At 43.7% G+C, this 13,093-nt stretch overlaps 1 protein-coding gene across 1 annotated transcript; it reads right to left on the bottom strand.

Annotated features, from left to right (window-relative positions):
- Nucleotides 1-339: 339 nt before the first annotated feature.
- Nucleotides 340-13,012, bottom strand: ZFAND2A (zinc finger AN1-type containing 2A). Its single transcript, XM_006167882.3, has 7 exons — nucleotides 12,770-13,012; nucleotides 10,709-10,806; nucleotides 10,150-10,244; nucleotides 6,738-6,869; nucleotides 2,734-2,861; nucleotides 1,596-1,679; nucleotides 340-1,245 (listed from the first exon to the last, which is right to left on the bottom strand). The coding sequence occupies exons 2-7, from the start codon at nucleotides 10,761-10,763 to the stop codon at nucleotides 1,227-1,229; spliced, it is 513 nt and encodes a 170-aa protein (XP_006167944.1). The 5' UTR covers nucleotides 10,764-10,806; nucleotides 12,770-13,012; the 3' UTR covers nucleotides 340-1,226.
- Nucleotides 13,013-13,093: the final 81 nt, after the last annotated feature.

Genomic DNA, 13,093 nt, shown 5'->3' with positions numbered 1-13,093 from the left:
AAACCACCATTAAGTAAGACAGCACAGAAGTCGTTTTTATCACCTACATGTAGAAAGGAAAGCAGTACAAATCCCCGCCCCATATATTTTGAGGGTACAAAACCAGGGACTAAAAGTTCTTGCTTGGATTTTGCTAATCAGGGACAGTAAACTATCTCAATGGGAGGTCTGGAATGTATGGCTGGATTACATACATTAAGGAGGTTGAGATCAGGACTGGGGTCAGATGACCTGTCTCACCTCACTTCCTGACACCTAAGGTCCCGGGAAATGCAAACTCCCGACATGCATCAAAGCTGTCAGTATAGCTTCAATTCCAGTGTTAATTATTAATGTTCGTATTATTCACCACTGCGTGAGGTCACAGCCAGCAGCAGACAGAATGTCAGGCCATGGAAGGTGTACTTATTCTTCATCTCATCCATGAAGGCTAGCTTATCCCTCGCTCCACACCCTGGTCTGGGTTTTCTGCTCTTTGAAACTCTAAAACCAAGCCCCCCTATAATCTCCACTGCTCAAGGAAGCACTCTTTCTACTACTGCAGTTTTAAGTCACTTCTAGAAGTTCCTATTACTTCGACATCAGACAGAGCTTTGACTTGGACAGCTGGCATGTTGTAACACTGTCTTCCTGGTGTTGAAATGGTGTTCAGGTACAAACACGCTGTCTCACAGGTTGACCTATGCCTATTTTAAGAAGTCAGCTGTGGCAGAAATGGCAATTAAGTCCATCAAAACAAACGTCCTTCTTTCAGAGTCCTAGCCTCTTTGGAGGCAGGAATGGCCCATGGCTATTCTTAGGGGATGTGAGTGGAGGGCTGCAGGCCACCTCTAGACAAGGACACCTATCAAGGCAGGAGAGGCCCTCCCTCATCTCTGGGCTCAGACACATTACAGAAGTCACAAGGTAAAGCCAGAGCTGTGGTCAGCTGTGTGGTGTCTAAGTGACAGAAACTTCCAGAAGACTGGGTCCCTGACTGACTCCATCCAGGGGATGGAGCTCCTTTGCTCTTTAAGCCACTTTACATCATTGTTATAATAACTTAACCCACCTGGGACCATCATTTATTATCTTTCTGGTTGTTTATTTTGCCAAATAATTTTTATCTTTTATTAGAAACGTTTTAATAAACTTTCCAACTGTCTGCCTAGGGCATAAAAGTTATCTACAAACTTAGAATGATACACAAAAATAAGCTAGTAGGCCAGCGTGAACAGGCAGTCAGGTCATCTCTGTACTTTCCACCTACAAGAGAACAAAAAGAAAGTTTGTTTTAGAGATTTGTCTTGATTCTCTAAAAATAACTGATCATATAAAAGGATCTTAGAAGCCAAACAAGATACTTTAGAAATGAGCTGTAAAGTGTTACTGCTTGATGTGACCTTGTGCTGAGATGAAGTGCATTTATAACTGGGGTTCGAGTCTGTAACACCCCTCCTTGTGATGAAGTTATATACTACTGGAACATGTCGCTTTACATGCTCAGTTATTAAGTGCATCACACTGTCTTTTCAATAATCCCACTGGGACAAAACTACAACACCCGTCATAATTGTGACTGCACGTGACTACCCGCCACTCGGCCTAATAAATACCTGAATCGCTGGGCCAACCGACTGGCAGACAGGGCACCCGCAGCTCCTGGCAGCCTGGATTCAGACGCTCTCGTTACTGAACACCTACACAGAAAGCTTAGATCAGTATCCATTCAACCTCCTTCAAGGGCTTACCAAGAAAATCCACACAGGTTTATGCAGTTAGGCAGCTAACCCACAGGCTGGTTTAGGTGTGGACACCATGAGAAACAATCAAATGCAATTACAAAGTAATTTATGCTTCCATTTTATTCAACAGGAAGTTCAGTCAGATGTTTCCTCTGATTTGACAAAGGTACTAGTGTTGGAGTTGAACTGGGTCTCTCAAGACACATGCTGAAGTCCTAACCTCCAGCTCCTCAGAATATGACAGCAGGCAGCGTCTTTACAGAGATAAGTCAAGTTAAAAGACCATTAGGTGAGCCTGTGACTAGTGTCCTTACGAAAACAGGGTTAGGGCACAGACACATACAGAAAGAATACTGCAGGAACATGAAGGCAGTAGCCGGGGTGATGGATCTACAAGTCAGGGAGCACCAAAGACTGCCCAGAAGCTGAGAGAAGCTAGAGGGAGACAAGGAGCAGATTTCCCCTCTCAGCCCTTGGAGGGAGTCAACCCTGCTGCCACTGTGATCTCAGACCTCCAGCTCCAGGACTGTGAAAGAATACACTTCTATAGTTTTAAGCTACGCAGTTGGTAGAGCTTTGTCATGGCAGTCACAGAAAACTAATGCAAGTACAATTTAGTTTAAATATTTTTGGGGGGCTGAAGGGTATACACATAGGGTAGAGGGGGTGACCCCCAATAGAGCCTGGACACATAGCAATCTTGTTTGCCTCCAATTTTTTATCCCCTCAGAATCCTGGGCATTCATATGCCCAGAAAATTGTCACCAGGGTTGGAATTTGAACCCAGGTAGGCCGTGTGGGACTGGCTTCCTCTGCACGGCACTTAACAACTATGCTGAGGGGCTGGCCCTAGAATCCAATTTTATTACACTCACCCCAACTCCTATAGTAAATATTTGAAATCAACAACAATCAATGCTCCAAAGTGTTCCATTCCCTCTTAGAATTTAAGCTGCTTTTACTTATGTCACTGTTAAGCCAGCTCCATCATAACAAAGTCTCTTCTCACCCAGCTTTGCAATTGTGGTCCAGAGGGTGTCTATGCTGAATACAGAAGTTGCCACAACACTGGGCACAAGCCACCTGCAGCATCTCTTTCTTCTTGCATCCCTCTTTTGAGCATCGGTATGTAAAAATCTGAGAAAGCAAGTTATTTCAGTATTTCAATACAGCAAGATCATTTGCATTTAAACTAAAAACAGCTCTTTACCCACACAGAACAAAGATGTCAAACTTATATTCAAATATCTTAGTGGAGTTGAAAAGACCAATGCTAATGAAAAAAAAAAAAAAAGAAAGGAAGGGAGGGAGGAAGGAAGGAAGGAAGGAAGAAAAGGTAAGACAAAAGGGGAGTGAGACTCTGCGAGGGAAAGAAGCCAAGCAAGAATGCAACAAGCACAGCTCAACATGATGACAGGCTCTGGGGAGTTCTGGGGACAGTGGAGGTTGTTCCATCAGGGGCAAGGGAGCTGGCATATCCATGTCCCCCCACACCTGGGAGTCGTCTTTTTTGGGGGGAGTGGGGGGGGTAGAAGGTAATATAAATTCCTAGGCACTTCCATCTCTGAGAATGCAAGAGGGTAAGCGAAGGGAAGAGTGTCCAGTACTCTGAGGACAGATGGGCGGGGTAGCTGTTGCCAGTGACCGTCTAGCAGGAGTTTGCACACACAAAGTGCACCAACACAGGGATGAGTGCCGAGTGCAGGAGCCAGAGCAAAGTGTACTAGGAATACAAAGGCACACCTGTGCCAGAGGAGGACCGGAGCAGTGGGATACAGGTGGTCCTCCTTGGTTGAGTCAAGAATGAGGACCCATCTGGGAGACGCAGCATCCCAGGCAAAGCAATGGTCTTGCCAAGGAATTTCAAAGGACTTCCAGGAGGCCTGGAGGGCAAAGGCCCAGGTGCACAGCAACAGCAGCACAGAAGGAACAAGGCTAGGAAGGGGAACTGGTGTAAGCTTCTGTACAAAGGGCTTTTGTGGGAGATCAAGGAATAGAGTTTATTCTCTCACATTTGATGTGCAAATAAAAAGTTCATGGGCCTTAAGTTTATTTATGGTAATAAAAATATAAAATATTTACTACAATGTATTAAGAAACTGAAAACTACAAACCTAGATCTATCACTAGACACTGATTTAAGCTTGACACACTCAAGTCCCTAATAGAATGGCTCTCTAAAAAGCCAAAAGTTGGGATCCAACAGGTGGTGTGGTGGTTAAGGTGCTAGACACTCCCACATGGCCAACCATGGTTCAAGTCCTGGATCTGATGGTTTGCTTTCTCACTTACCTTCTCTCTCCCCCTCTTTCTCTCGTCAAATTAAAATAAGTGAATAAATAAATAAATAAGACAAAAGTTACCTACGTGTTTATTTTGAAGAGCAAGGACAGGAGAGGGGGCAGGCATCTGATAAAGTAGCCAGCTTCAGGAAAAAACAGCCTGAATAAACTAGAAAACCCCACAGGGAGGAAGAGGTGCAGAGTTGGCCCAGAGGAGACTGCTCTGGGGAAGGCTCACGAGGCTCTGCAAGTGTGAAGTCCCAGGGGAAAGCAGAGTGCCATGGACATGTAAGCTACAAAAGGCAGGCTGAAAGGAATCTCCTTGGACATCTGATGAATGGCAGGGATCTGAACACATGTATTGGTTCGGACACCCTGAAACACCATGAAAGTGTCAGAAAAGACCTTTTCTGAAAGAGGGATAAACCACTAGGGCTGGAATAAAAAGACAACAGCTAAAAAGAACATGAATGAGTAGTAACAGACCTGGAAGGTAAGAGAAAGACAAACTCTAAGTGGTAGAAGGCCAAGAAGCAACCCTACTTACAACTCCAAAGGCTCAGAAACAGGTACTAGAAAACCAGGTGGAGTGGGACTACAACAGAGAAAGAAGTGGCTACAAGTGTGTTTAAGAAACAGACTCTGGTAGGACCAGAAGGTGGCATAGTGGTTAAGATGCTGGACTCCCATATAGTTGACCGTGGTTCAAGTTCCAGACCCAGGGGCTTGAAACTCACATTAGGCACGTGTGTGTGTGTGTGCATGCCCAAAATCTCAAGAGGAGAATGAAGAAAGGATTGCAGCATGGTCATCCCTCTTGGAGGGTGATTTCTTACTTTCTGTCTCTATAGCAAGCACACATGCCCTATAGCAAAACTCTTAAAAAAAAAGAAAGAAAGAAAGAAACAAACAAACAAACAAACAAACAGACCCCAGGGCCAGCAGGTTGTTTAGCAGTTAAGGCACTGGGCTCTCACATGGCTGACCGTGGTCTGAGTTCTGACCTCATGGTTAGAAACTCTCACTGGGTGTGTGTGCATGCACGTCCCAAATCCCAAAAGAGTGGAGAAGGGATTACAGCATGGCCCTCCCACTAGGGGATGATTTCTCTCTCTCTGTCTCTCTGGTGAGCACATGTGGTCTATAGCAAAAATCTAAAAAAAGAAAGAAAGAAAGAAACCCCAAGATCTCCACTCAGCACCCCGAGAATTTTTACATGTATATGTGGAAAGGGTCAGATAGAGGCTATGCCCAAAGGAAGCACAGTGGTAAAAAGGTCCCTCAAAAGACAGAGAGGACTATGGAGGACAGTAATGAGAAAGGCACTACAGGGATATCTGGTTGCTCTCTCCACCTAACTCCTAGTACTCTGAAAAGCCAGGGGAACATCCTCCAAGCAGGAAGATGGAATACCTTCTCTGGGGAATCCAATCAGCCAGAAACACCCAGTTACAAATCTCAGGGGCTTTCTGAGGGAGTGAATCAGAGAGATAACACACAGCCAAAGCCAGAGTTCTCTCTGCACCTAATAAGCAGCCAGCTCCAGAGCAGGCATGTGAGGAAGGCATTTACTATGACACACGGAGGACAGATCCTATAGGATGAGAAGCCTGTCCCAGGCTCTAGCACCAAGTCCTAGGAATCTGCTTAGTGGAGAGAAGGTAATATTCCAGAATCCAAAGACTGGAGAACATGCTTCCACTAAAATAAGGAATCAACGAAGAAAGGGAAAAATGCAGGACATAGAAAACTCTGATCAAGAGAGAAAAACAAAGAGAATCTCAAAGCTCTTATTCTCAAGGTGACAGAGGCCTGAAACACTCACCCTAACACAGCTTAACCCCACCAGGAGGAGAAATTATCTAGTGTCAGAACAGGGAGAGGTGTTAACTCCTCAGTGTACAGGGTAATAAACAGGTAATGCCTAAAATTAAAGCATGAAAAATGATACAAAAGTATACTCATTGGGAGAAAAAGTAGTTACCACAAACAACCAAATAAGGGTGGGTAAATGTTCAAAGTACTTGCCTGTGGGGAATAGGGCCCTCTAGCTTTTCGTATCAAACTTTACTCAAATTGAACAGATGAATAACTTTAAAAAAAAAATACTGGGCCAGTCAGTGGCATGCTGGTTAAAGGGTATGGATCCCACACAGCCAACTGCACAGTTCCAAGCTCTGAACCTGGGAGCTTGAGAAACATACCGGGTGCATGTGAGGACTTGCCCAAAATCCCAAGAGGAAAATGAAGAAGGGAACGCTAGCGGTGCTTTCTCACTCTACCTGGCCCCATCTCTCTAGGAGGTACACACCCACTACAGCACAATCACCAAAAATAAATAACATATAAAACAAAATAAAAATATTGATGCTGCTAAAACAAGGAAAGTATATGGATGAATTTTCTATCTTATGTTTTAAGCCTAGGAGCTTAGGAAACATACATTAACAGAATGATTCTAGAAAACCATAGTAACTCTATTGTAGAAGGAAAACTGTCTCTATTAAAAAAAAGAAGACCCTAACCTGGGACTCCTAATATTTACAGAGTATGTTTATGTAACTATAAAAACATGTCATGAACAACACAGGAAAACATCAATATATACCATTAGAACTTTACATAAACTATTGGGATTAATTTTCATATTTACAAGACTGATCATTCCCCCTGCTCCCAAGAAAAAAACAATTTTCTCAGGTCACAAAATTGGTATAGAACTTGACCTTACCTTCTCCTTATTCTTCCCAGGATGGTAGTTACAATCTCTGTCAATGTGCTCACCAACGACCACATCTGGTATCTCTCCCTTTTTTATTGGGATGGGGGTGTTACAAAGTGGGCATACTGGGACCTGAACATCCTAAAAATAAGGAATACAAGATACTTGAAATTCAAACAATCAAAACTCACTAAAGAAACAAAAGATAAAGGTACTGGGATCAACAGTTAGTGTAATGGCTACGTCGCTGGACTCCCATGTAGTCGATTGTGGTTCAAGTCCCAGACCTGGTGGCTTAAAACTCACGCCAGGTATGTGTGCGTTCACACCCAAGATCCCGAGAGGAGAACGGAGGGGAAGGGATTGTGGCGTGGCCATCCCCGCTGGGGGTTGATTTCTTGCTTTCTCTCTCTCTCTGGTGAGCGCACGTGCCCTTTAACAAAAACCTCTCCCCCCCAAAAAAAAATAAAATAAAAAAAGAAAGAAAATGGTACAATCGTATAATACACTTAAACACAAACAGAGCACAAAAACTGATATCCTAACCACTGGTGAGAATAAAGCAGCCTCGGCATAATGGTTACTGGAAAGGCAGCTCTAGAACTTGAGGGTAAGGTGCCTTGAGTAGAACCCAATGGAATCTAAATATAATGAACTATCAACCAGCTGCAAAAATGTCCCTAATGGCATAAAAGGCAGCAAAGGGAGAAAGCTGGTGAAAGCAATCATCATTTACTGTCTCAGGATGTAGGCATATCTATCTAGCACCATCTAATTGAGAGGAAAATGCCCAAACATCTCCAGAGTGAGATGACAGACAAAAACATTAACCATAAAGATCCTCCAGGTCACTTCAGTTGCCAGCAGCCTCTCTGGTCCTTTTGTTTTTTCTATAGGGTGTATACACTGGCCAGAAAGACAGAGACAGACAGAAAGACCAAAAGCAAGAAATCAACCCCCTGGGGGGATGGCCACTCCGCAATCCCTTCTCCTCTCAGGATCTTGAGCACACACGCACATGCACCTGGTGTGAGTTTAAGCCACTGGGTCTGAGACTCGAACTGCAGTTGACTACATGGGAGTCCAGCAATATAGCCATTACGCTATCTGCTGGTCCCATCCTCTCTGGTCGTTTTGAGGCTTCTTATGTGGCTCTTACACAAAGGGAGTGACTCACGACCAGTGAGAACACACATAGCCTAGGTTCTCCAGTAATTAACTACCATCACTGACTGCAAGCTCAAGACTGTGAGGCTCTGGAGGAAGTGATTGGAGCAGCCAGTAACTGAAAGCCCAGCATGACTAAAAAACAAAACAAAAAACACTGGGCCAAGACAAAGTTAAAACAACAGTCAATGAGAAATCTGAAGTGCAGCTGACATCAGATGGCCAGCACATAATCACAGAATCAGAGGGGCCTACTGTCTGTGGGCTGAGTTGGCAGAGTCCCTCAACTGGCAAGTGTGCAAAATTAAGAAGTAAAGCATTACTGGGACCAGCAGTTAGAGTAATGGCTATGTTGCTGGACTCCCATGTAGTCGACCGCAGTTTGAGTCTCAGACCTGGTGGCTTAAACTCACGCCGGGCGCATGTGCGTGCGTGCTCAAGATCCTGAGAGGAGAATGGAGGAGAAGGGATTGTGGGGTGGCCATCCCCCCTAGGGGGTGATTTCTCGCTTTCTACCTCTCTGTCTCTCTGGCGAGTGAGTGCATGCACCCTATAGCAAAAACCTCTCTTAAAAAAAAAAAAAGGAGTAGTAAAGCATTACTAAGTGATATCCAGTCAGACTTGACCCTTACAGAGACATGGAAAGGTTCAGCTGACAGGACCTGGGTAGTACAGCTGAGTCACCAGGGCCTGGTGAATATGGAGAGGGTGAGTAACCCTTCCTGCCCCACCATGATGACCTAAGAAAGGCCAAAGGGTGAGGCCCTGGCCGACACTAATGAAAGCATATGATGCTAAGTCATCCACATTTTTATTTTCTTCTTTCCTTTTCTTTCTTCTTCTTCTTTTTTTTTTTTTTTTTTTGGTAGTTTTTGCTATAGGGCACATGAGCTCACTTCAGAGTCATAGAGAGTGTGAGAGAGAGGGAGGGAGAGAAAATAGAAATCACCCCCCAGGGGGATAACCACACCCTAATCCTTCCTCCTCCGGTCTCCTCTCAGGATTTTGGACAAGCTTGCACATGTGCCCAGCATGTTTTTCAAGTCACCAGGTCCAGGACTCAAAATGCTCAGCCAGTCATGTGGGACCTAGCAACTTAACTTCCATGCCACCTGCAGGCCCAACATCCACATTTCTAAGTTCAGAGTTCACTAAAATAATCTGTGACCCACCCATGATCAAAGTGAACATGAGCTGGGAGCCACCTGAAAAGTAAGTAACAAAAGACTTAAGCATTCGGACTTAAGCCAAGTTCATTATTTTTTAAATAATTATTTTATTTTAAATTTTATTCATCATAATCATTATTATTTTAGTTGAACAGAGAGAGAGAAAGAGAGAGAGAGAGAAAAGGAAACTGAGAAGCAAGCCGCCAGGTCTGGGACTCGGCCAGCCATTTGGGAGTCCTGCACCTTAACCACCACACCGCCTGCAGGCCCCAGGTTAGTCTTCTTAAAGTCATCACCCAGCATCTAATAGTGTACTATTTGAAATCACCCAAATAAAAAGATAAGGCTATAAAGTTACCCAAAGAAATAAATATGCCTTCCCGATTCGATTCTGCAAGAAGTATTAAAACATTTCTTGCATCCCATGAAGATACAGCTATATTTTCCCTTGGTGTCATGAATCAAAGAAACAAGCATTTTAACATATAAAGCAAGTTCTGACAGGTCATAACAATTTGACTCTGAGAGTCTGGAAATATAGTATCAGTTACCTCACAGCCAGCTATCCATCAGCACTTCCTTGCGACAGTGGAAATGCTTTCTATCTGCCCTGTCCAATACAGTGCTTGCTGGCCATATGTGGTTACTGAACACTTGAAATGTGGCCAGTTTGAGAAATCAAATTTTACCATTTTATTTAATTTCCGTTAAATTAAATAGCCACATGTGGCTAGTGTCTATTATATTGGTGTGTAGCTTTAGACAGTGAAGATTAGAATCTTTTGGGAACCAGCAGTTAGCGTAATGGCTATGTTGCTGGACTCCCACGTAGTCGACCGCAGTTCGCGTCCCAGACCCGGTGGCTTACAATTCACGCCGGGCGCATGTGCGTGCGTGCGTGCCCAGGATCCCGACAGGAGAATGGAGGAGAAGGGATTGCGGTGTGACCATCCCCCCTGGGGGGTGATTTCTCGCTTTCTGTCTCTATGTCTCTCTCTGTCTGTCTGGCGAGATGAGTGGAAAACCCCCAAAAAAAAAAAAAAAAAAAAAGATTAGAATCTTTTGAATAAACGATGATGACTTACCTTCTTGAATGCAAAGGGACACTTATGTGCAGCATATGTAAAATGATCTTTACAGAAATCTTGTTTACATGCATCACATTTTAGTGGAAGAAAATCTAAAAGAAGATAAAAAAGTAGTAAAGTTTGTTTCCAAGACTAAGACAGGAGAATTCTATCAATAGATCATACTAAACAGGTATTGCCTACACTAAGTGCTTCATGCCTATAACTATATCCTGAGGTATTACGGGACAACTCGGGAGTTCATTAATTTCACAATGCCAAACAACATTTAAGAACCTGTTGAGTGCCAACACATCTGGAGGATTGTGAATTTAACAAAGTATTTGAGCAGCACGCTGTATCCACTCAGCCCTGGCAGCCAGCCTAGTACCAGACCTGGGTGGATGCTAAATCAGCCTGCCAAAGAGAAAACTGAACCTCATGGCAGCTTACCAATACTGGAAAGTCAGAGAGGCCCAGACACAGAATTATCAGCTAAGTAATGTAAGAGCCAGAGCTCTCCCACACGAAAGACAACAGTGTTATTTTCTGTTAATATTCTTGTAAAAGTGCTTACCTAGCTGCTTGCAAGTTTTTTCTGAACAATGCTTCCCCAAATCAGGAAACTCCATTATGAAAACAGTGTCAGAAACACAGATGGCAGTTAAATTTCACCTACAAGAATCAGAATAGTTAGGAGGAAAACATGAGTGCCTAAATTTAGTCACCAAGATTTGTAATTCACAAACAATAAATGCAAAGAAATATGCTCTGCAGGGAACAATAACTATCCAAGTCATCCTGGGCCCCTGAGCAAGAATAACGCATCACAAATGCTTTGTCTTTCAGGAAAAGAGGAAAATAGGAGTTGAAACACAAAATACAGTCCGCATCCATGCAGAATCAACCCCTTTAGGAAAGATGAATTACTTTTTTGTGTTGTTAGTTTCAAGTTTCTGAAGCTTACTCCAAATTGTGGTATTCCTTGAACTATTACTTTAACCCACACTGACAGGGGCTTCCCAAACTTCAATTTACACAGCTGCCAGGGAAAATGACAACCATGGTGACTGTCAAGTCATAATCTCATCTATTGAATATACTTGTTGACATAAACAAAACTCTGTTACTAGGTGCTAAGTCACATTAGTTAACTACACTATCCAAGGGGATTTAACTCTGTCCCTTAACTCAGTCTTTAACTCCCTCAAGTATTGAGTTTTATTTTGAACTTATTCCTTAATTACATCAACTCAAGTTGAACAGGGAGAAGGGCAAAGCTCTTAATTCACCACGGAAAACAGGCAATGAAGCTACTGCACTTGAGAGAGAATTTAAATCCATAGAAAGCAATCCTCCCAAGTTCCCCTCCAAGATCTGCCCCTTTATCAAACCACTCAAAACTCCTGTCCCTACAGAAGTATCTTTGGCTGAACCAATATACAGTGTATTCATGATGGGAAAATTTATTTGGTATGCTATGATACACAGTGATTGAATATGAAAAAAGAAAAAAATATTAAATAAACAAATTGCCCCAGCCTTCTAGGTTTTCTGAATTTAATTTGGGTCACTTAATGTCTTAAAATAAAGTCTTTGAATGGTGTTACTTTATTCATTTATACAATTTAATCTTCTGGACACCCACCCTTCTGCAACTATCTGCAGTTACTCCTGGACATACTTTTCCTTATTACCTTTATCACCTATACTTATTAGTAATAATCAGAGTCATGGTTAAAACATAGCAGTATTGGGGCTGGCAGGTGCTACAGTGGTAGCTGGGGTGCTGAGCTCCCACCTGGCTGACCCTCATTTAGGTCCCTGACAGCTTGCTTTCTCACTCTCTCTCTCTCTCTGGTCAGATTAAAAAATAATGATGACAAATAAAATTAAATAAGTAATTCTTTTAAAAAGCAGTATTTGTAAAATATTTTTGTATATATATATGTTCTAGAATTATTAATTTTGATCCCACTTTGTATTTTTATGTAAGAAATCTCTACAACTGTAAAGTAAAATGCAAACATTATCTATGAAGAATTAGAACTATATCTGTTACCGTTACATTTTAAAATAAATTATTTTAAAACTAGAAGAAACACACACACACTCCTGTCCCTACTAAAATTCAAGACCTAGGGGCCTTTTCCTGATCGCCCCATTGGCTTTCTCCAATCTCCCAGCGTTTTCTCCTATGCAGTTCTCTACGTCTAGTATATTCTAGCCCGATTTGACACCTACTTTTCCTCTCTGGTATCCATTCAAAATATCACTTCCTCCAAAGATTCCTCCTTAACACCCTCACCACTTCCATCTAAGTTACACAACCTTCACTCTTGAAGAATTCCCCATTCCTTCCCAAGTCACTTTACTATTAGCTCCACTGAACGGATCATTCACGAGGCGCACCTCGCACAGTGACCCGAGCAGCGGTTCCGAAATTCGTCCAAGAAATTGGCTAGACCTGACAGCACTCCTGAAATGAGCTTGCTCTAGACACTGCGGCAGTCTTGAGGAGTCATTCAGCACCAGATCCAGGGGAAGTCACTCTGCTGTGAAGCTAAGTAAGAAACGCTAGTACCTGAGTACTCGGGCAGGTGTACCCGGCTAAGCCCTGGCCGGCTCCGGTCCATACCTGGCTCTCGGCGGGGACCCAGGCTGCTCCAGCAAACAGTGGAAGGTGGCGAAGACGAAGAGCGATGCGTCCTTCTCCAGCCCTGGGGGGTGCGGAAGGTGAGGCAAAAACGAAGGGCGCCCCCGGTCCCCGTGTGGCTTCAGACGCACATCCGCCCCCACGAGAGAAGCCGGCATCGCGTTTCCTCCTACTCCCGGCCATTTATCCGCAGCAGCCTTGAACCAAACGTGTACGGCGCGCCCCTCCACGACACTCTCGGGCCAACCAATCCCGCCCCGCCGTGGCCAGCGGGTCTGGCGCGCCCAGGTTACGTCACCATAGTCT

The sequence above is a fragment of the Tupaia chinensis genome, unplaced genomic scaffold (genome assembly GCF_000334495.1).
Source record: "Tupaia chinensis unplaced genomic scaffold, TupChi_1.0 Scaffold145208_1, whole genome shotgun sequence".
NCBI lineage: Eukaryota > Metazoa > Chordata > Mammalia > Scandentia > Tupaiidae > Tupaia > Tupaia belangeri.
The sequence above is the reverse complement of the archived record's forward strand: the minus strand, read 5'-3'. Positions and strand labels throughout refer to the sequence as shown.

Bases quoted from the DNA above. Each gene is read 5' to 3' on its own strand.
- ZFAND2A (XM_006167882.3), bottom strand. From the start codon at position 10,763: ATGGAGTTTCCTGATTTGGGGAAGCATTGTTCAGAAAAAACTTGCAAG. The intron at 10,245-10,708 runs GTAAGCACTTTT...ATCTTCTTTTAG, and splicing joins AAAAACTTGCAAGCAGCTAG to ATTTTCTTCCACTAAAATGT. The intron at 1,680-2,733 runs GTGAGAAGAGAC...CTTTCTGTGTAG, and splicing joins GACCACAATTGCAAAGCTGG to GTGTTCAGTAACGAGAGCGT.